General features: G+C 45.5%; 1 protein-coding gene across 13 annotated transcripts in view; it reads left to right on the plus strand.

The window, feature by feature from the left end:
• Nucleotides 1-8,759, plus strand: part of LOC137377775 (sodium- and chloride-dependent neutral and basic amino acid transporter B(0+)-like) — a 143,802-nt gene extending 135,043 nt beyond the window's left edge. For 7 of the 13 annotated variants that reach the window (XM_068047809.1, XM_068047813.1, XM_068047810.1 and 4 more), the window contains one exon: nt 5,390-8,747. In XM_068047809.1, coding sequence (XP_067903910.1) covers nt 5,390-5,461 — 72 coding nt within the window. In that variant the 3' untranslated portion in view covers nt 5,462-8,747. Of the gene's footprint in view, nt 1-5,389 lie in introns of all 13 variants that reach the window. The other 6 variants (XM_068047806.1, XM_068047808.1, XM_068047817.1 and 3 more) reach the window with 4 other exon arrangements.
• Nucleotides 8,760-21,195: the final 12,436 nt, after the last annotated feature.

The following is a 21,195-nucleotide window of genomic DNA, read 5'->3' on the forward strand; positions in this document are numbered from 1 at the left end:
CTTTGTATCTTTTCATTTTCAAAAAGCATTTGATAAGGTGCTACACGAGAATTTGTTACTTAAAATTAGGACTCAAGGGATTGGGAGTACAGGAATAAAAATGTCTTGCTGCAATTGTGGAGAGCCTTGGTGTGACCATACCTGGAGTATTGTGTACAGTTTTGCTCTCCTTATCTAAGGAAGGATATACTTGCCATAGAAGAAGTGCAATGGAGGTTCACCAGAGTAATCCCTGGAATGGTGGGATTGACATGTGAGGAGAGAGTGAGGAAACTAGACTTGTATTCTCAAGGGTTTTGAAGAATGAGAGGTGATCTCATTGAAACTTACAAAATTCTTATAGGGTGTGACAAGGTGGATGTAGATAGGATGTTTCCCTTGGCTGGTGAACCTAGAACCGGGGGACATAACCTCAGTTTAAGGGGTAGGCATTTAAGTCTGAGATGAGGAGGAATTTCTTCACTCAGAGGGTGGTGAATCTTTGGAATTCTCTATCCCAGAGGGCTGTGGAAGCTCAATCACTGAGCATGTTCAAGACAGAATTCGATAGATTTCTGGAGACAAATGACATCAAAGGATATGGAGATAATGTAGGAAAGTGGTGTTCACCCATGATCTAATTGAATGGCAGAGCAGGCTTGACAGGCTGAATGGCCTACTCCTGTTTCTCTGTTCTTGTGTAATATATTGGCATGGATTGAGGATTGGTTAACAGAGCATAGGAGTAAACGGGACATTTTGGGGTTGGCTGTAACCAGCAGGGTACTGCAAGGGTCAGTAATTGGGCCTCAACTATTTACAATCTATATTAACAATTCAGGTGAGAGGACTGAGTGCAATGTGCATAAGTTTGTTGATGATAGAAGCAGGGAAGGTAAGCGGTGAGGAGGTTGCAAAGATGCTGTAGAGGAATATTGACAAGTTAGGTGAGACTCAAGAACATGCACATGGAATGTAAGGTGGATAAGTGTGAAGTTATCCACTTCAATCAGAAAAATAACAAATACAGAGTATTATTTAATTGGAAAATGTTTACTTTCAGAGGGACTTGGGTATCCTTGTACATGAATCACAGAATGTTGAAGTGTAGGTACATCAAGCAATTAAGAAGTCAAATAGTATATTAGATTTTGTTACAAAGGGTTTGAAGTATAAGAGTAAAGAAGTCTTACTATACAGGGCATTGGTCAGGTTACACCTGGAGTACTGTGTGCAGTTTTGGTTTCCTTACCAAAGGAAAGACATACTTGTCCCAAAGGAGTGCAACAAATGTTCATTAGACTGGTTCCTGGGATGATGGGATTGCCCTATGAGGAGAGGTTGAGTAGATATGGCCTATATTTCCTGGGCAACTGCTGATCACCCGATTTCCTTTCCTGGTTCCCATGTTAGCGGATATTGTTAACGGTTCTCTCCTTTAAAGCTGCCTTCGTTATCCCTCTACGCAAAAAAAAAAACAACCATTGACCCCACTATCCTTGCAAACTCTTTCTGTTCCATTATAGGGCAAGATTGACGTGCGGCACCTGTAAAATGCTAAATGTGGAATGCATGTTACCCTGCACCATGGGGCTGCTGCAATCCTACCTCTCTTTCCTCTCCAAAGTCTATGAATGTGTTGTCGCCTCCCAAATCTGTGCCTATGTTTCCTGGAACTCCATGCTTGAATCCCTCCAATCAGGTTTCCACCCTTCCACAGTACTAAAACAGCTCTTATCAAAGTCATAAATGACATCCTATGTGACTGTGTTAAAGGTAATTTCCTCCCTGTACTTTTGGACCTTTTGGGAGCCTTTGTCATGGTTGATCACATCATCCTCCTCCAACACCTTTCCAGCATAGTCCAGCTGGGTGGAACTGCACTCGCATGGTTCCATTCTTATTTATCTAATTGTAGCCAGTGTATCACTTGCAATGGCTTCTTTTCCTGCTCCCCCACAGTTACCTGTGATGTCCCCTGAGGATCTTTCCTTGGCCCCTCCTATTATCATCTACATGCTGCCGCTCAGCAACACCATCCAAAAACACAGCTATTTTCACATATTAAGCTGGTGATGCCCAGCTCTACCTCATCACCACGTCTCTCAACTCCTCCACTGTTGCTAAATTATCAGACTGCTTATTTAACATCCAGTACTGGATGTAGTCTATTTAAATATTGGAAAGACTGAATCCATTGTCTTTGGTCCCACTATAAACTCCAATCCCTAACTACCTACTCTATCCCTTTGCCTGGCAACTGCCCAAGGCTGGATAAGGCTGTTTGCAAACTTGGTATCATATTTAATCCCAAGCTGAGCTTCTGACCAAATATCTGTGCCGTCACTAAGGCCGCCTATTTCCACCTACGTATCATTGCCTGATTCTACCCCGCCTCAGCTCATTTGCTGCTGAAACCCTCATCCATGCCTTTGATATTTCTAGACTTGACTATTCCAACACATCCCTGGTCAGCCTCCCACATGCTACCTTCCATAACCTTGAAGAGATCCTAAACTCTGCTGCCTATGTCTTTAGTGGCACCAATTTCCATTCACCCATTTTTCCTGTGCTCATTGAGCTGCACTGGCTCCCAGTCAAGCAGCAAATTGAAGTTAAATTTTTCTCCCTCGTAGCCTCACGCCTGCTTACCTCTGTAATCTCCTCCAGCTCCTCCAGCGCCACAACCTTCTGAGATATCTGTGCTCATCTAATGTTGGCCTCTTGAGCATCTCTGATTTTAATTCTCCACCAATGGTGGCTGTGCTTTCAGCTACCTGGGCCTTAAGTTCTGGAATTCCCTCCCTAAACCTCTCCACCTTTATACTTCTCTTTCCTCCTTTAAGACACTCCTTAAATCTGTAGCTAGGTGAACCCACACTTCCACTCTTATACCCTTAACTCCAAAGTCTGAGTTGAACCCGTCCAGGTGGGGAAAATGTTTAAGGCTCACAACTCAGTACTCTCGGTATTCTTTTAACTGTTTATTGTACGACTGATAGCTTACAAACATCAGTGCCCTGCTCCCTCCAAGTTAAATCAATCCTCAAAAATGCTGTCCCTTAATTTCTGAACTGCACTCACCCTGTTGATCATTAAGAGGAGTACGTTCCCGTCTGTGCAAATGATCAATCCCACCCAAGATGCACATGCAAGACACTGCCCTTGTTCTTGAACATGTTACGGCCGAGGCAGGAGTAATGCACTGTTAATTCAGTCCCGCTGTTCCACAGGTCACAGCATATTAGTAAAGATTCCCACCTATTGGAAAAATAGCCAAATTAACCACTTTATTTATCCCCAGGATAAAGCATGCCAAACCACGTTTTATTTAAACAACAACAAAATTAACTATTTACTAATAAACCAAGTTTTAAACAATTATGAGATGAATCTATGTGTATGCAAAGATTTTATTACTCCTTAATCTTCCTAACCCTCATGCACACACATACATTCAATTACCAATGGTTAACTGGTTGATAAATAAATTTTTTAAAATTGGAATGGTATCTTAGGAATAATAAAATAACTGGGTTGTAAAGTTTGGTTGTATTTTCATGTATCAGTGAGATGGCCCAAAGTTGAATAGTCAGATGCCACTCGATGTCTCTCCAGGTGAAATTAATGAGCAGTCTATGGTGGGGAGGCATTCAAGGTAGTTCATCTGCAGCAGGCGTCACAGAGATCTTTCAGTAACAGGTTGTAGCAATAGTGCTATTTAAATTTTAAAGTAGCAATCTGACAGTAGAAATTTTCTTGAGATTGCAGGATCTCTCCAAAAGCACAAAAGTCAACAGGACTTACTTTTAGCAAAGGAGCTTGAAGTGGTGCTAGCCACTCATGTTATTGGCACCCTACAGATACATTCTGCCAATGAATGCTGGCTGGACACTGAAATCATTATAATAAACAAGCAATACAAAATTCACATGCTGCTACATTGCAATCAATGGGTGTGGGTTAATCACGCATCGCGATCCCCTTGCCCAATTTTGAGGACTATCCAATTTAGCACCTAGAATCTCCTGCCCCCTTCCCAGCTTACATTGCATAATCTCCTCCTGCCTTTCCACCCTTAGTCACTCAATCCCCTGTCTCCATCACCAGCAAAAACAGGGAAGAAGATCTTAAGAAAAATAATAAAAGTCTGTGTAATTCTTCTCTGACCCCATTACAGAACTATGAAAAGCTCCAAGAGACTTTGATAACACATTAATCCTCCTATTGCCAGCTATCACCCTCTTGAACTGGAAATGTCCTCCTCTCTCAGGAACTATTGAAGTGCTGCAGGGAATCCACACTGTGCACGTCAATGATCTGTTCCAGAGGGCACTGACTTTCTATGAAAATAAATACTTTTGAGCACCTGACTATTTCCTAGGGCTGAATTTTACAGACCCCCCAACGTCAGGGTTCTTGGGGTGGGGGTTTGGGAAATGTGCCTCAGGGAAAGGGCCATCACGCACCCCGACATCGGGAGGGCTAGGCCCGATATTGCCAATCGGCAATGGGACCCCCATTTACCTATTCAAATAAATGAAAATGAATGCATTAATTATATTTATGCCACTGCCTTCCGTCGCAGTGTGATCTTCCTGCCGCTGGCCGGCACTCCCGCGCCTTCTGATCCCTGCCTGGGGAAACGAGGTGGAACACTGGTGAGGAGGGAAGAGCAGGTAACTTTCTCAGTGTGAGTTGGGGGCGAATGGGGTCAAAGTGACATCATTGGTGTAGGGGATGGTGGGAAGGGCTTTAGGCTAAAGTTTATGCACTTGGAAGGGGGGGGGGGATGGTCAGGTGGACAAGGTAAGTGTTTTGGGGAGGGAGAGGGCAAGTAATTAATTTAAGTGTTATTGGGGGTAGGATGGGGGAAAGTATTTTATTTTTCATTCACTTTAGCTTTAAATATTTAAATTTAATGTTCGGGCTCAAAGCCCTTTAAAATGGCGTCAGCGCCTGCGCACAGGCAGTTGACACCACGTGATTGGGGGGAGGGGTGCGTGCGGTCCATCCCAGCTATTTAAAAGAGCCGCCACACTTTGGATTGCGGCGGCTCCAGGACATGCGGCCCACGCAGGCACGCAGCCATTGCTTTCACCAGCGGCGGGCCTCTAAAATCAGTCCCTAAAGTAATTCTGGGATTCTCCATTAACTCTCAAACTCATAACTTACATCCCCTCTGGCACCTTTCAGTATTTTTCTCACAGCTTTCATCAAACTAATGGTCTATAATTCCACGGGTGAGAATTCTTCCCCTTCTTAAATATTGGGACCACCTGAACATTCCTCCACAACTGAATTTCCTTATTGGATCAAACTGCAGGATAATCAGATTTTTCGAATTGGATGTTAATGGTCAGTAAAACTCAGGCAGAAATGATTCAACATTTCACTTTTCCTTTCACAGAAAATCTCTGCCACTTGCACATCAGCTCCTGATTGGGGTCCATACTTGGAACAACACAGAAGGGAAAGATGAAGAAACAAGCTTGATTCTACAGAAGCCCCTAACCGTGTGCAACTTCTCACTATGTTTGACATATAAAAATTTAAGGGAAAATTTTCTGTTCAATTTGTAAACAATGGTGTACTCCCACCAGAACTTCAGTGGGCAGTTTCTGGAACAGCCAGCAACTATTTCTCACAGTGCTGTTTAATGGTTTCAGATTTTGTGATTTGCACTTGTGTTTTTGGTTCAAATAATTTTTTGCTCACCTTACACGGTCTTGCTGGTTTTTTCAACAGTTTTACTTGGTGGAGGGACCGTGGCTGGTACCCGACTCAGGAGCTTTTAAAATATGATTGGGATCCCATGTACCCATCATCTTCATCTAAGATGCTGGTCTTTCAGCAAATTTAACTTCAATTACTTTATAAATTCAATTAATTAATAAAAATCTGGAATTGAAAGCTAGACTCAGTAAATTACTTATTTAGAGATACAGCACTGAAACAGGCCCTTCAGCCCACCGAGTCTATGCTGACCATCAACCACCCATTTATACTAATCCTATATTCCTACCACTTCCCCATCTGTTCCTATATTCCCCGACCACCTACCTATACTAGGGGCAATTTCTAATGGCCAATTTACCTATCAACCTGCAAGTCTTTGGCTGTGGGAGGAAACCAGAGCACCCCACAAAAACCCACTCAGACACAGGGAGAACTTGTAAACTCCGCACAGGCAGTACCCAGAATTGAACCCGGGTCGCTGGAGCTGTGAGGCTGTGGTGCTAACCACTGTGCCACCCCTATAGTAATAATAGTAATGGTATAGTAATGACATAGTAATGGTGCTATGAAACTGCCATCAATTGTCAGACAAAAAAACATCTGGTTCACTAATGTCCTTTAGGGAAGGAAATCCTTACCTGGTCTGGCCTACATGTCACTTCAGATCCACAGCAATGTGGTTGACTCTTAACTGCCCTCCGAAATGGCCTAGCAAGCCATTCAGTTGTCAAGGGCATTTAGGGATAGGCAACAAATGCTGGCCTTGCCAGCAACACCCACATCCCATGAAAGAATAAAAAAAATCTGCAAACCAAAAGCATTAAAATGGTGAATTGGCAGGAAAGGAGTGGGACATGGAATTGCTCCATTTAAATGCTCTGTAACTCTTTTCCCAAAGATTGTGGAAAGTTAAAATTCATCTTAGAGGAAAAGAAATCTCTCCAGTTTGCCAGTTGCCTTAAAAGGGTTCAGATAATTTAATTTATGATTCTTTAGAATTAGAGGTAGGCTAGAAGAATTTTGTACAGACCCTGAGTCAACCGGAAAAGAAGAGATGAGATCTTGGAGTTGCAATTTTCAGTGAGAATGGTGATTAAAATCCTCTACCTACCCATAGTGCAAATTAAAAAGTGCAAAGAACATCTTAAAACTATGTACAGCAGCTGAGGAGTTTAGAAGCTGGTCTTCTTCTTCTTTGGCCTTCTTGTCTCGGGAGACAATGGGTAAGCGCCTGGAGGTGGTCAGTGGTTTGTAGAGCAGCGCCTGGAGTGGCTATAAAGGCCAATACTAGAGTGACAGACTCTTTAACAGGTGCTGCAGAAAAAATTGGTTGTCGGGGCTGTTACACAGTTGGTTCTCCCCTTGCACTTCTGTCTTTTTTTCTGCCAACTGCTAAGTCTCTTCGACTTGATACACTTTAGCCCCACCTTTATGGCTGCCCGTCAGCTCTGGCGATCACTGGCAACTGACTCCCACGACTTGTGAGCAATGTTACAGGACTTCATGTCGCGTTTGCAGACGTCTTTAAAGCGGAGACATGGACGGCCGGCAGGTCTGAAACCAGTGGCGAGCTCGCTGTACAATGTGTCCTTGGGGATCCTGCCATCTTCCATGCGGCTCACATGGCTTAGCCATCTCAAGCGCCGCTGACTCAGTAGTGTGTATAAGCTGGGGATGTTGGCCACCTCGAGGACTTCTGTGTTGGAGATACGGTCCTGCCACCTGATGCCAAGGATTCTCCGGAGGCAGCGAAGATGGAATGAATTGAGATGTCGCTCTTGGCTGGCATACATTGTCCAGGCCTCGCTGCCGTAGAGCAATGTACTGAGGACACAGGTTTGATACACTCGAACTTTTGTGTTCTGTGTCAGTGCGCCATTTTCCCACACTCTCTTGGCCAGTCTGGACATAGCAGTGGAAGCCTTTCCCATGCGCTTGTTGATTTCTGCTTCGAGAGACAGGTTACTGGTGATAGTTGAGCCTAGGTAGGTGAGCTCTTGAACCACTTCCAGAGTGTGGTCGCCGATATTGATGGATGGAGCATTTCTGACGTCCTGTCCCATGATGTTCGTTTTCTTGAGGCTGATGGTTAGGCCAAATTCATTGCAGGCAGCCGCAAACCTGTCGATGAGACTTTGCAGGCACTCTTCAGTGTGAGATGTTAAAGCAGCATCGTCAGCAAAGAGGAGTTCCCTGATGAGGACTTTCCGTACTTTGGACTTCGCTCTTAGATGGGCAAGGTTGAACAACAACAGGTAATAAAACATTTCATCAATTCCCACCATCAACGCCCGGAAAGCTCATCCGCGTCCTCCGGGAGGTGGGCAACAGCGTCGGGCACCAGCACCAGCAGGAATTCGGCGACATTACGCTGCAGATGCGCTACAAGCCGCACATCTCCCGCGGGCGCTTTGAAGTTGTGACCAAGGAACCGTTCCGCGATGGAGTCAACTGGGGCCGGGTCGTGGCTTTTTACGTGTTCGGGGTTTTTCTCAATGCTTCCCCTCTGTACTAGGTCTTATTACCCTAGGGTTCCGCTCGGGTAGATGTTATGTTGTATTTAAGATTTAGCAGCTCGTCAGAACAGACTAGTAACCTGCAAGCAGTATGAAGACTTGAATATATGGTTACGTTTATGTGACTTTGTGATCTTCTGTACCCATGAGAGCACTGTAATCAGTTTCAAATGTTCCCATTTGTGAGATCATAATGGCACTTAGAAGTTTTATACACAGTACCTGCTCCGAGGCAGCCTCTGATTGGAAACTGAACTTGGAAACATAGAACATTTATGGCACAGAGGGAGTCTCTTGTATCTGTGCAGGCAGAAGAAAGGCTACAAATATAAATCACTGTTGGATTATTTGCTTGTTCATTGTTAAATTAATAAAGTTGCTTCGTGTTTTATACTTAAGGAAAAGTGCACTCAAAGACTGCCAATCTTACAGCAGCTTACTGACGAGTTGCCATTAATAAATAGGGTTTGCTGTCAGTTACCTATGCATGTTACTGAAACCTTCCCTAGGTTTCCAAATCACCAGGTGAAGATAACAAAGGGCTGGTTTCTCCTTTTCTGAGTGGAATTCTGATGGGTCAGAATTTCCCCCTCTGAATCTGCCCTGACTTATTTCTCTGGGTTTGGGTTAATTTTCTAGCCACAACTTGGTGGGAGTTGCTCTGTTAATTAGGAACCCATCAGTGTGAAGTGTAGAATCTTGTTTGGTGCCTTGCTTCTATTTCTACAATTTTGTTTTTTGTCCAAAATTATACGAAGGCTCCTTACACACCCAATGTTGCTCTCTTCCAGATTAATTCCCCATGTACAGGACAGTGCATTAACTAAAAACTGTAGGGACAGTTAAGTGTGGGAGTTACTGCCAGTACAGCTTTATACTGTTCAGCCAGTGGATTGGAAGACTGAGGTCACATGTGCTGTAGTACCTGTCCTTTCCTCAAGCTGTTGGATGAGTTTGTATCCTACCAACCACACACCATGGACTGAATTTTATTGGGGCTCTGCAGTCCACAGCGGCACCATTTGAACTCAGTGGCACGCCCGCATTCGCTGGCCACCATCGATATCGCGGGGGCTCATTTCCATAGAGGCCGCGCGCTGCCCCTCCCCCCCCCACCATATTACTTGGGGAGAGGCAGGCCATTCAGCGAGAGTTTTGACAGTTGTGCAGCAGATGCTGGGGCCCTATTTTAAACATCCCAGCAACTGCTTCCTCACAATTGTCAAAGAAATACTTACCTGACTGTTGAAGAGTGGGGCTGCTGTCAATCTGGCAGCAAAGCAGAAAGTGCTGCAGAAATCCAGCAGGTCAGGCAGCATCTGTGGAAAGAGAAGCAGAGTTAACTTGTCCAAGTTCACAGACCTGAAAGTTAACTCTGCTTCTCTCTCCACAGATGCTGCCTGACCTGCTGAGTGACCCCAGCACTTTCAGCTTTGCTGCCACATACTTACCCTGCTGTGTCCCAGTGTCGTGTGAAGTTGTGATCCTCTTCTCCCACTCAAGTGTAATATACCTTCTTGTAGGCGTGCTGCACCCTGGGTGAATAATCGTACATTTGCACATTCCAGAACGTGAGTGTTAAATAGACCATAAAAGGTATTGCAGAGGTTTACAGAGAACACACTGAAACAAATAGGAATGCACGGGTGCCACAGCAATGTAAATACGTCTTTCACTAAATGTTCCTCACCAACATGTGTGTCCTTTTCTTTGTGCGAATGATGAGTGTCAGCATGTAGCGCCAATGTTACATCCCTTTGCACTGTTGGTCATTCAGTAGAGCCAACATATGCAATAACATCATTGCCATGCCACCATTACTCATGAGCGTCTCCATGGATGCAGTGACATGGACATTGGCTCAGTCAGTTGCTACCTCTAATGGTTTACACAGGGATGCTGAAGATGTGGACTAGTGCACAGCAGGTGAGCGAGGGTGATGTGTGGTTTGCAGAGCTCGTGTCGGTTCCTCTGGTGCAGACAGCCTTTGTCTGATAAGCCACTTCCGTACATCCCTAGCTCACTGTTAGCCCTGAGTGCAGAGCCTGGGTGCCATCTGCCCTCCCATGCGTCTTTTATGTTGTAGGTCCTCAGTGTCCTCACAGTCCGAGGAGGAATCCTGTTGACGTCTCTCCTCATTATGCCAGACCTGGCCCCTATTGGGTGCATAGCTGTGCAGAGCAGCAAAGAAAGGAGCTGGCCTTTTCGGCCCGTAGTACAGGGCATCACCCTATCCATCCAGGCATTGGAGGCGTTCTTTCAGCATGCCGATCTCCTGCTCAATGGTGGCTCATGTAGCTCAGTGGCTGGCATTGTATCTCTCCTCTGCAGCAGTGGTGGAGTCTCTCACTGGTGTCGGGAGCCCATCTTCAACAAGCCACCCCTCCACCTGAGCCAGTTCAGTGAACAGCGGTGGCAGCCGGGACTGGCGCAAGATCCAGGTGTCATGGCAGCTGCCTGAGAAGCGGTCACACATTCGCTGCAAGCATTAGCGGTGATCACATACCAGCTTCACCTAGATTGAGAGGGCTCCTTTAATGGTGATGTCCGCAGGCGGTAGCCTGGCGGGAGGTCTGATGGCCACATGAGTGCAGTCTATGAACATTACAACCTATGGTTCTCCGGCAATGGTGCCGAAACCGATGGCCCTCTGGGCCTGGCTGTGAGAGTCCGTCCTGAAGTGGACATCCTCACTGGCCCTCCGGTGCAGGGCTTTGGTGACCTCCCTGATGCAGCAGTGCACTGCTGACTGTGTGATCCCAAAAAAGTCTCTGGTGGCTGCTTAAAAGGCTGCAGAGGCATCAGGCTTGAGAACCGCTGCCACTATGAGGAATAAAGACATGGGATGTCCACTGGAGCCCATGGGCTGCAGGTCATCCTTGAGCAGGGCACTGAGATGAGTCACCATCTTCTTTATATGTGCAATCTCCTCTGACACTGGTGTTCTGACATCCGATGGCATGTCGTTTGGGGCCTGTAGATGCACGGCAACCGTAATGTCGGGTTCCCCTTAGGGGCTGCTGCTCATGACCGGGGGCCTCTACTGGATCGCACCTGCCTGTTGGTATGGCCTCTGGCGCATACAGATCCTCAAGTGCAGAGAATCACACAATGTAGGATCAGCCATACCTATTTCCAAGTGATTAATAAATTTGAAACCTGCATGTATTCGAAGGTTCCTAACAGGGCAGGGATTGGTGTTGATGGGTACATCAGCTGCTTTCCTGGATCAACTATATGGCGTACCATGGCATTGCCCATCTTGGCCAACACTCAGAGTGGCACAGCATGACCACATCAAGATCCTACCAGCTGAATCTATTGCCCTCACCATCCAGATTACCTTAATGCTCCTGCCCTTTCTGGCACCCTCCCCACACACAGGGTGCCTAGTGTGCCATTGCCCCCTCACAAACACAGAGTGTACACTGTTAACAGAAAGATGGTACACGTACCTCCCTTCATGCGAGCACAGCTTTCCCTCCAGTAATCCCAGAACCCCTCCCTTTAAGAATGCAGAGTGCAACCCTGTGTATCCCCCCTTTAAGAATTCAGAGTTAGACCCTTGAATATTCCCCCCCCCTCCTCCCTTTAACAATGCAGAGTTAGACCCCTGAATATCCTCCCCTCCCTTCCAGAATACAGAGTGAGACCCCTCTGTATCCCCGCCACCTCCCTTCTCCCTTTAGGAATGCAGAGTTAGACCCTTGTATCTCCTCCTCTCCCTCCTCCCTTTAGGAATGCAGAGTTAGACCCCTGTGTATCCCTCCCCCCTTCCTCCCTTTAGGAATGCAGAGTTAGACCCTTGTATATCCTCCTCTCCCTCCTCCCTTTAGGAATGCAGAGTTAGACCCCTGCATATCCCTCCCCCCTTTAGGAATGCAGAGTTAGACCCTTGTATATCCTCCTCTCCCTCCTCCCTTTAGGAATGCAGAGTTAGACCCCTGCATATCCCTCCCCCCTTTAGGAATGCAGAGTTAGACCCTTGTATATCCTCCTCTCCCTCCTCCCTTTAGGAATGCAGAGTTAGACCCCTGCGTATCCCTCCCCTCCCTCCTCCCTTTAAGAATGCAGAGCTGGACACCTGCGTATCCCTCCCCCCTTTTGGAATGCAGTTAGACCCCTGTGTATCCCTCCCCTCCCTCCTCCCTTTAAGAACGCAGAATTAGACCCCTGCATATCCCCCCTCCCTCCTCCCTTCCGTAATGCAAAGCGAGACCCCTGAATAACAGAACTTACCTTCACTGATGACAACATCTGCCTCTGAGGACCCGCCGGCTTTTCAAATCGTGAACAGGATGTGATGTGACGGCCGCCTGTTCAGCAAAAAATCCGGAAGTGTCAGTGGAGAGGCGGCAGGCTACATAATCAGCAAAGATAAGTACTCTTTACCATATGCTAACGTGTGGCGAGGGGTGGGGGGGCTGCACCGAGGTCCCGCCGCCGCTGGTAATATGCAGCAGGCCCTTCTCGACGTTGCGGGTCGTGACGGGCCTCTCCCTGCAGCATTTTACCAGCCCCTGTGCTGCAGGGAGAGGGGCCGGTAAAATTCAGCCCCATATTGTTGTGGGATTAAAGGACACTGAAGTGTAATGAGTTCATTTTATGTTGTCTGATACAACATAAATGAGATGTGTAGCATTCAGTTAGTTGGTTTAAACAGGTTTAATAACAGCTAACTATTATATACAGTACAGAACTAACTACTTACATGACCTGCCTCTAGCTGTTACGGTTACAGAGTATCCCAGGCTTCAAGCCACATGACTGCATCTTGGTACTTAGCTCAATAGCATATTAAGATCTTAAAGGGACATCATTCTGAAAAACAATCATACAACATGAAGAAGGAGTAAATGTAAGTATATAACATTTATTTCTCCAGACAATCTTTGCTCTAACCCACCAACCCAGCGGTGGAAGATTACCCAGTTTTGGGGCACTATTTACAGCCATCCCAACCCTCCACATTTCAGCTGGTTGAATAGTGAAGCAGGAGATGCAGACGCTAGATTTTCAGTTTTGTAGTAGTTTGTGTGAGTGAATTTCCAAACCTCGACTCCAGAAGCTGCACCTTATTCCGGAATCTTCCCCCTGTGTGAATCTCATTGAGTTCACAATGAATATGTTGTCAGAGTATCCTGGATTAACTGGAGATTTGTCCTCTGGGACAGTCTCTTTTCAAACTGGTAGACTACTCAAATCAGAGCAGGTTTACAGGGTAAAATAACTGATGGATTTCTATTTAGAGAAACAACTCACAGAAAGAATTTGACAAATACAGAAATGACATGATCATTAATAAAAAGAAAGACTTGTATTTATATAGCACCGTTCACAAACTCAGGACATCCCAAAGCACTTTACAGCCAATGAAGTACTTTTGAATTATAGTCACTGTTTCAATGAATGCAACAGTGCACAGACAGCTGCCACAAAGAGCAATGTGATAGTGACCAGATAATCTATTTTAATGATGTTGGTTGAGGGATAAATGTTGTCAAGAGCAATAGGGAGAACTCCCCTGATCTCCTTCGAATAGTGCCATGGTATCTTTTAAGTCCACCTGGGAGGGTTCTGTTTTATGTCTCATCTAAAGACAGTACCTCGGATAATGCAGCACTCCCTCAGTACTGCACTGGAGTGTCTACCTGGATTTTGTGCTCACGTCTATGAAGTGGGACTTGAGCCCACAACCTTCAGATACAGAGGCAAGGGTGCTGCCCACAACTGCCGCTGATACAATCATAGTGGCAATGAATAAGGTCCATTTTACTTTTTATTCAATAACTTCTTCTGAAGTCCTGAAGAAGGTTTCTGAAAATAAAAGTCTACGGAAAGCAAATTCTATCTGACTTCCCTTCACCTCCCACAGTTGTAATGCTGAATGGAATTTGAATTGTGAAATAATTTCTAAAACTGCAATTGTGCTACAAGTTAGAATAATCCACAGCATTAATTTGGTCTTCATTTTAAAATCACACATCCTGCTGTGCATATATAATAATTTCATTTGATATTATTACTGGTCGGTTACCTGTGCCATTGATCACTGGCACAGAGGAGACCCATTCATTTAAAGACTTCGGAGGTCCTTCAAATTCACAAAGAGTTTGGAAGCAGTGAACAAAAAACATGAAAAACTCATTAACAGGGAAAGCATTTCAAACAACAATACGTGTGACCCACTCCCCTTGTTTAAATTCCTTGTACATCTCCCACAGCTTTACTCATGATAAGTGAAAGATCTCGAGAGTTGTTTTTAATATTTACTGACGTCCTGCTGCAGCCCAAACATGACAGTGATTTCTCCAGTGCTCAGATACAGTAAATTTACTGAAGGAATATAGTCACATGCCACTGTGTTATTTAACTCTATCTATTATTTGCATACTCAATGTTAATTATGATTCTGAAGCTAATAACAATTGTTTTTATTTATTTAGAGATACAGCACTGAAACAGGCCCTTCAACCCACCAAGTCTGTGCTGACCATCAACCACCCATTTATACTATTCCTACACTAATTCCATATTCATACCACATCCCCACCTGTCCCTATACTCCCCGACCACCTACCTATACTAAGGGCAATTTATAATGGCCAATTTACCTATCAACCTGTAAGTCTTTGGCTGTGGGAGGAAACCGGAGCACCCGGTGAAAACCCACACAGTCACAGGGAGAACTTGCAAACTCCGCAGAGGCAGTATCCAGAATTGAACTCGCTGGAGCTGTGAGGCTGCGGTGCTAACCACTGCGCCACTGTGCCGCCCACAGTAGATAGGTAAGAAAGCAAGTTGCGAGGAGGATTCAAAGAGACATAGATAGGTTAAGTGAGTGGGCAAAAATTTTGCAGATGGAGTATAATGTGAGGTTGTGCACTTTGGCAGGAAGTATAGAACAGCAAAGTATTATTTAAATGGAGAGAGACTGCAGAATGCTGCACCACTTGGAGGAAGCACTGAGGGTGGCAAGGGCACAAAATGTACTCTGGGTGGGGGACTTCAATGTCCATCACCAAGAGTGGCTTGGTAGCACCACCACAGACCGAGCTGGCCGAGTCCTAAAGGACATAGCTGCTAGACTGGGTCTGCGGCAGGTGGTGGGGGAACCAACACGAGGGAAAAACATACTTGACCTCGTCCTCACCAATCTGCCTGCCGCAGATGCTTCTGTCCATGACTGTATTGGTAGGAGTGACCACCGCACAGTACTTGTGGAGACGAAGTCCCGCCTTTACATTGAGGATATGGTCCACCGTGTTGTGTGGCACTACCACCGTGCTAAATGGGATAGATTTTGAACAGATCTAGCAATGCAAAACTGGGCATCCATGAGGCGCTGTGGGCCATCAGCAGCAGCAGAATTGTACTCAACCACAATCTGTAACCTCATGGCCTGGCATATCCCCCACTCCACCATTACCATCAAGCCAGGAGACTAACCCTGGTTCAATGAAGAGTGCAGGAGGGCATGCCAGGAGCAGCACCAGACATACCTCAAAATGAGGTGTCAACCTGGTGAAGCTACAACCCAGGACTACTTGCATGCCAAACTGCCTAAGCAGCATGCGATAGACAGAACTAAGCGATCCCATAACCAACGGATCAGATCTAAGCTCTGCAGTCCTGCCACATCCAGCCGTGAATGGTGGTGGACAATTAAACAACTAACTGGAAGAGGTGGCTCCACAAATATCCCCATCCTCAATGATGGGGGAGCCCAGCACATAAGTGCGAAAGATAAGGCTGAAGCATTTGCAACAACCTTCAGCCAGAAGTGCCGAGTTGATGATCCATCTCGGCCTCCTCCTGAAGTCCCCAGCATCACAGATGCCAGACTTCAACCAATTCGATTCACTCCGCGTGATATTAAGAAACGACTGAAGGCGCTGGATACTACAAAAGCTGTGGGCCCTGACAATATTCCGGCAATAGTACTGAAGACCTGCGCTCCAGAACTTGCCGCACCCCTAGCCAAGCTGTTCCAGTACAGCTATAACACTGGCATCTACCCTGCAATGTGGAAAATTGCCCAGGTATGTCCTGTACACAAAAAGCAGGACAAGTCCAAACCAGCCAATTACCAACCCATCAGCCTATTCTCAATCAACAGTAAAGTGATGGAAGGTGTCATCAACAGTGCCTTCAAGCGGCACTTGCTTAGCACCATTCGTGACTCCTCAGATACTGAAGCAGTCCGTGTAGAAATTCAGCATGACTTGGACAATATCCAGGCTTGGTCTGATAAGTGGCAAGTAACATTTGCGCCACACAAGTGCCAGGCAATGACCATCTCCAACAAGAGAGAATCTAACCATCTCCCCTTGACATTCAATGGCATTACCATCGCTGAATCCCCCACTATCAACATCCTAGGGGCTACCATTGACCAGAAACTAAACTGGAGTAGCCATATAAATGCCGTGGCTACAAGAGCAGGTCAGAGGCTAGGAATAAAAGCAAAATACTGCGGATGCTGGAAATCTGAAACAAAAACAAGAAATGCTGGAATCACTCAGCAGGTCTGGCAGCATCTGTGGAAAGAGAAGCAGAGTTAACGTTTCGGGTCAGTGACCCTTCTTCGGAACCCTTCAGAGGCTAGGAATCCTGGGGCGAGTAACTCACCTCCTGACTCCACAAAGCCTGTCCACCATCTACACGGCACAAGTCAGGAGTGTGATGGAATACTCTCCACTTGCCTGGATGGGTGCAGCTCCAACAACACTCAAGAAGCTCGACACCATCCAGAACAAAGCAGCCCGCTTGATTGGCACCCCATCTACAAACATTCACTCCCTCCACCACCGATGCACAGTAGCAGCAATGTGTACCATCTACAAGATGCACTGCAGGAATGCACTAAGGCTCCTTAGACAGCACCTTCCAAACCCGCGACATCTACCAACTAGAAGGACAAGGGCAGTAAATACATGGGAACACCACCACCTGCAAGTTCCCCTCCAAGTCACACACCATCCTGACTTGGAACTATATCGCCGTTCCTTCACTGTCGCTGGGTCAAAATCCTGGAACTCCCTTCCTAACAGCACTGTGGGTCTACCTACCCCAAATGGACTGCAGCGGTTCAGGAAGGCAGCTCACCCCCACCTTCTCAAGGGCAATTAGGGATGGTCAATAAATGCTGGCATAGCCAGTGACGCCCACTTCCCATGAATGAATAAAAAAAAAGTAAGGAGGGACCTGGATGTCCTTGTACATGAATCACAAAAAGTCAGCATGCAGGTACAGCAAGTAATTAGGAAGGCAACTGAAATGTTGGCATTATTATAAGAGGGTGGAGTATAAAGTAGGGAAGTCTTGCGACAACACTACAGGGCATTGGTGAGACTGCACCTAGAGTACTGTTTTTGGTCACCTTATTTATGTCACCTTATTTATGTCACAAAAGCGTGCTTTATGTTGAATAATGATTTTTTAATCCACTGGCTGGAAACCTGAATTGAATTTAAATAAAAAGCAGAGATGCACTAAAGGTGACTTGTTGCTTGCAGCTAAAGATGGCTACTCCAATTTGCATCACTGTACCTTCCACATTCTAATCCATCAAGCAGAATGACCTGGGGAATCTGAGTGAACCACATATCCAGTCCCTATTAGCAAGTCAATCACCTGAGCTATTCAACCGGTGGAGAGACACACCACTCAACCTAATTACTTGAACAATGGGACACTAACTATGAGAAGAGGATTCCCAGACATGTACTAATTAAGTTTTCTTTTATTCATTTATGGGATGTGGGTGTCACTGACCAGCATTTATTGCCCATCCCTTATTACCCAGTGAAGGCACTTAAGAATCAATCACATTGCTGTGGGTCTGGGGTCACATGTAGGCCAGACCAGGTAAGAACAGCAGTTTTCCTTCCCTAAAGGACATTAGTGAACCAGATGGGTTTTTATGACAATCGACAATGGTTCCATGGTCACCATTAGACTTGCTTTTAATTCCCAATATTTGAATTGAATTCAAATTTCACCATCTGCTGTGGTGGGATTCAAACCCATGTCCCCAGAGCGTTAGCCTAGGCATCTGGATTACTAGTCCAGTAACATTACCACTCCATCACCACCTCCCCAGTTGCAAGGGAGAATACACCAATAATAACTATGCTGAATCGCTCGATAATGGTCATATTACAGGCTCACCCTTCATGTGATTAAACTTTTGTTTTCTCTGCAGCAAGGAGACAAGCAGCTAGTTATTGATGAGAGAAGACCCGGGTGGGAGTCCCTCCTTCCTCCCCCTCTCTCTCCAACCCACCTTGCAAGCTTCAAACCCTGTTCACTGACCATGACCACCCAGGGATGCCCTGCTGCAGACAGAGATGCCTTGAAGGAAATCAACCCCACACTACTGTCTCCAGAACAGCCAGATAAGCCATTTATATCTTCAAATCGGAAGCATCGGGACCACCGAAGAAAAGTTGCCTGACCATCAAATTCAGCCTGAAGCCAGCCAAGTCACCAACTTTCACAGACTGTGCCCCCCTTTTATTTCTGTACTCTAATTTAACTAATATATCATCCCCCTCACTCTGTAATTTATTTGTGTGCATGTGTGAACTTTGTGTCTGTGTGTGTGTGTGTGTGTGTGTGTGTGTGTGTGTGTGTGTGTGTGTGTGTGTGTGTGTGTGTGTGTGTGTGAAAATCGGAGTGTATTTTATTATTTAACTTAGATTGGTTTAAGTAAACGCAAGAAAGTCTGGCTGATGGTTCTTTTATGATCACCGTGCATAAACAATTAAACATGCACTGAATTGGCAAGTATATCCTTTTCAAAAAAAGGAGTAACCCGTTGAGGTCAAACAAGGAGAGGGAAAAGAGGGGCACTATTCGACCCCTCCTCACCTGATCGTAACAAGGGACATACTTGCATAGGACGCAGTTCAGAGAAGGTTCACAAGGCTGATTCTTGGGATAAGGGGTATGTCTTATGAGGAAAGGTTGAGCAGGTTGGGCTTATTCTCAATGGAATTCAGGAAATTGAGAGGTGATCTTGTTGAAACATATAATATTCTGAGGGGGCTTAACAGTGTAGATGCTAAGAGGATGTTTCCCTTCAAAGAGGAATCTAGAATTAGGGGCACAGTTTCAAATTAAGGGATTCCCATTTAAGACAGAGATGAGGAGGAATTTCTTCTCTCAGAGGGGCATTCGTGTTTGGAATTCTCTTCCCCAGAAAGCAGTGGAGGCTGGGACATTGAATATATTCAAGACTGAGTTAGACAGATTTCTGATCGACAAGGGAGTCAAGGGTTATGGAGGGCAGACAGGAAAGTGGAGTTAAGACCACAGTCAGATTGGCCATGAACTTACTTAATGTTGGAGCAGGCTCGTGGGGCCGAATGGCCTACTCCTGTTTCCATTTCTTATGTTCTTATGTTCTTTTGAGTGCTCACCTTCATACAGCATTAAACCTGAGTGCATGCTGGCTCTCACCAATAGATTATACACTTTCAATGCCACCTTAAACAGGATTGATGCAATCCTAGCCTTGGCCCTTCAGCACCCCAGTGATTGACTGCTGATTGCTAGCTGGGAATTACGGGTGGGCCATGAGAGGGAAGATGGAGAAAATGGACATGGAAGTGGGACCACTGCTCAAAATGCTTCCATTTCCCATCCATTGTCCACCCCTGCTTCAGTCAATGCTGCCTCCTCTCCCAATGGCTGAGTCTATCTTTGCACAGGTGCAGGTGGTGCTGTCTTTGCCAGGGCTTCACAGGCAACATTGACCAAGAGCATCTGAGCAGTCAGAGCATGCATCTGAGCAGTCTGTCTCTGTCTCTGCTGAAGCCTCAGGGTTTTCACCGCATAGAAGTAGCAGAAAAAAGGAAGAGATAAGGTTTGCTCTTGTAATGGTTAAGCCCATGGTTGCGCAAGCCCATGTTAGATTGTTAAGTTTCTGTTTAATTTCTGAGTGACATAAAATTTATTTGTTTGCTCCACTTTCCTGTTTTGGCCATTTTTGCATCCTGCAAGGTGCCTTCTTAGTTGTGATGAAAGGTAAGCAAAATTTAATGCTGAAAAATAGATGTGTGTGACAGGAGCACTTTGTGGATTTCAGGACTGCTTTGTGTTGGGAGCAGGGAGCAGGGGTGCAAGTGAGTTCAGCATGTGGTTGCACTGGTGCAACTTAACTAAATCTTGCCTTTATGAGGCCATCCGGGGTATACCAGGCACCAATGTGCATCACTGCTGGTGTCATGGACACACCACAATTCTCTTCCTTCCACTCTGTTGTCTTTAAGAGTGATGTCCCTTTAAGATCTTAGTATGCTAATGAGCTAAGTACCAAGATGTAGTAATGTGACTTGAAACCAGCATCATTTTGCAATTGTAACACCTGGAGGAAGGTTCTGTAAATAGTTTGCTCTGTACTGTATATAATAGTTCAGTTGTAATAAACCTGTTTGAGATCTTCAGCATAATTGACTTCACGCATCTCATTTATGTTACATCAAACAACATAAAGAATTCATTATATAGTGGCAACGGTGGTGAGAAGACAAAGTCTAAGTTGAAGACCACAGATAAAACAGCTCTGAAAACTACCCTTCCTACAGCTACTGGAGAGAAAGTTCAACAGAAATAGTGGCCCAAAAAGTGGAAAGAAAAAAAGAAATTACCTCCAGCTGTAGAAGAATGACAGGCTGCAAGTAAATTGGGTAATTGTGCCAATGGTCACGGGATACTGGCTTAAAAAAAACAATCAATTTTTTTTAAAGACTCCGTGAAAAAAACAGATAAAACCTCAGACCTCTCCCAGGCTGATTGAGGTTGGCATCATTACAGGAGGCATCCGATTGCAAAAAGCACAGGAAAACACTGATCACTGCAGTGTCTCTATTCACACAGCCAAAGCTTAAAAAACACATTAAACCACTCGAGTGTGAAGAAGTTTCCATTCACATGGCCACAGCTTTAAAAATAC

The sequence above is a fragment of the Heterodontus francisci genome, chromosome 15 (assembly GCF_036365525.1).
Source record: "Heterodontus francisci isolate sHetFra1 chromosome 15, sHetFra1.hap1, whole genome shotgun sequence".
Taxonomy (NCBI): Eukaryota; Metazoa; Chordata; class Chondrichthyes; order Heterodontiformes; family Heterodontidae; genus Heterodontus; species Heterodontus francisci.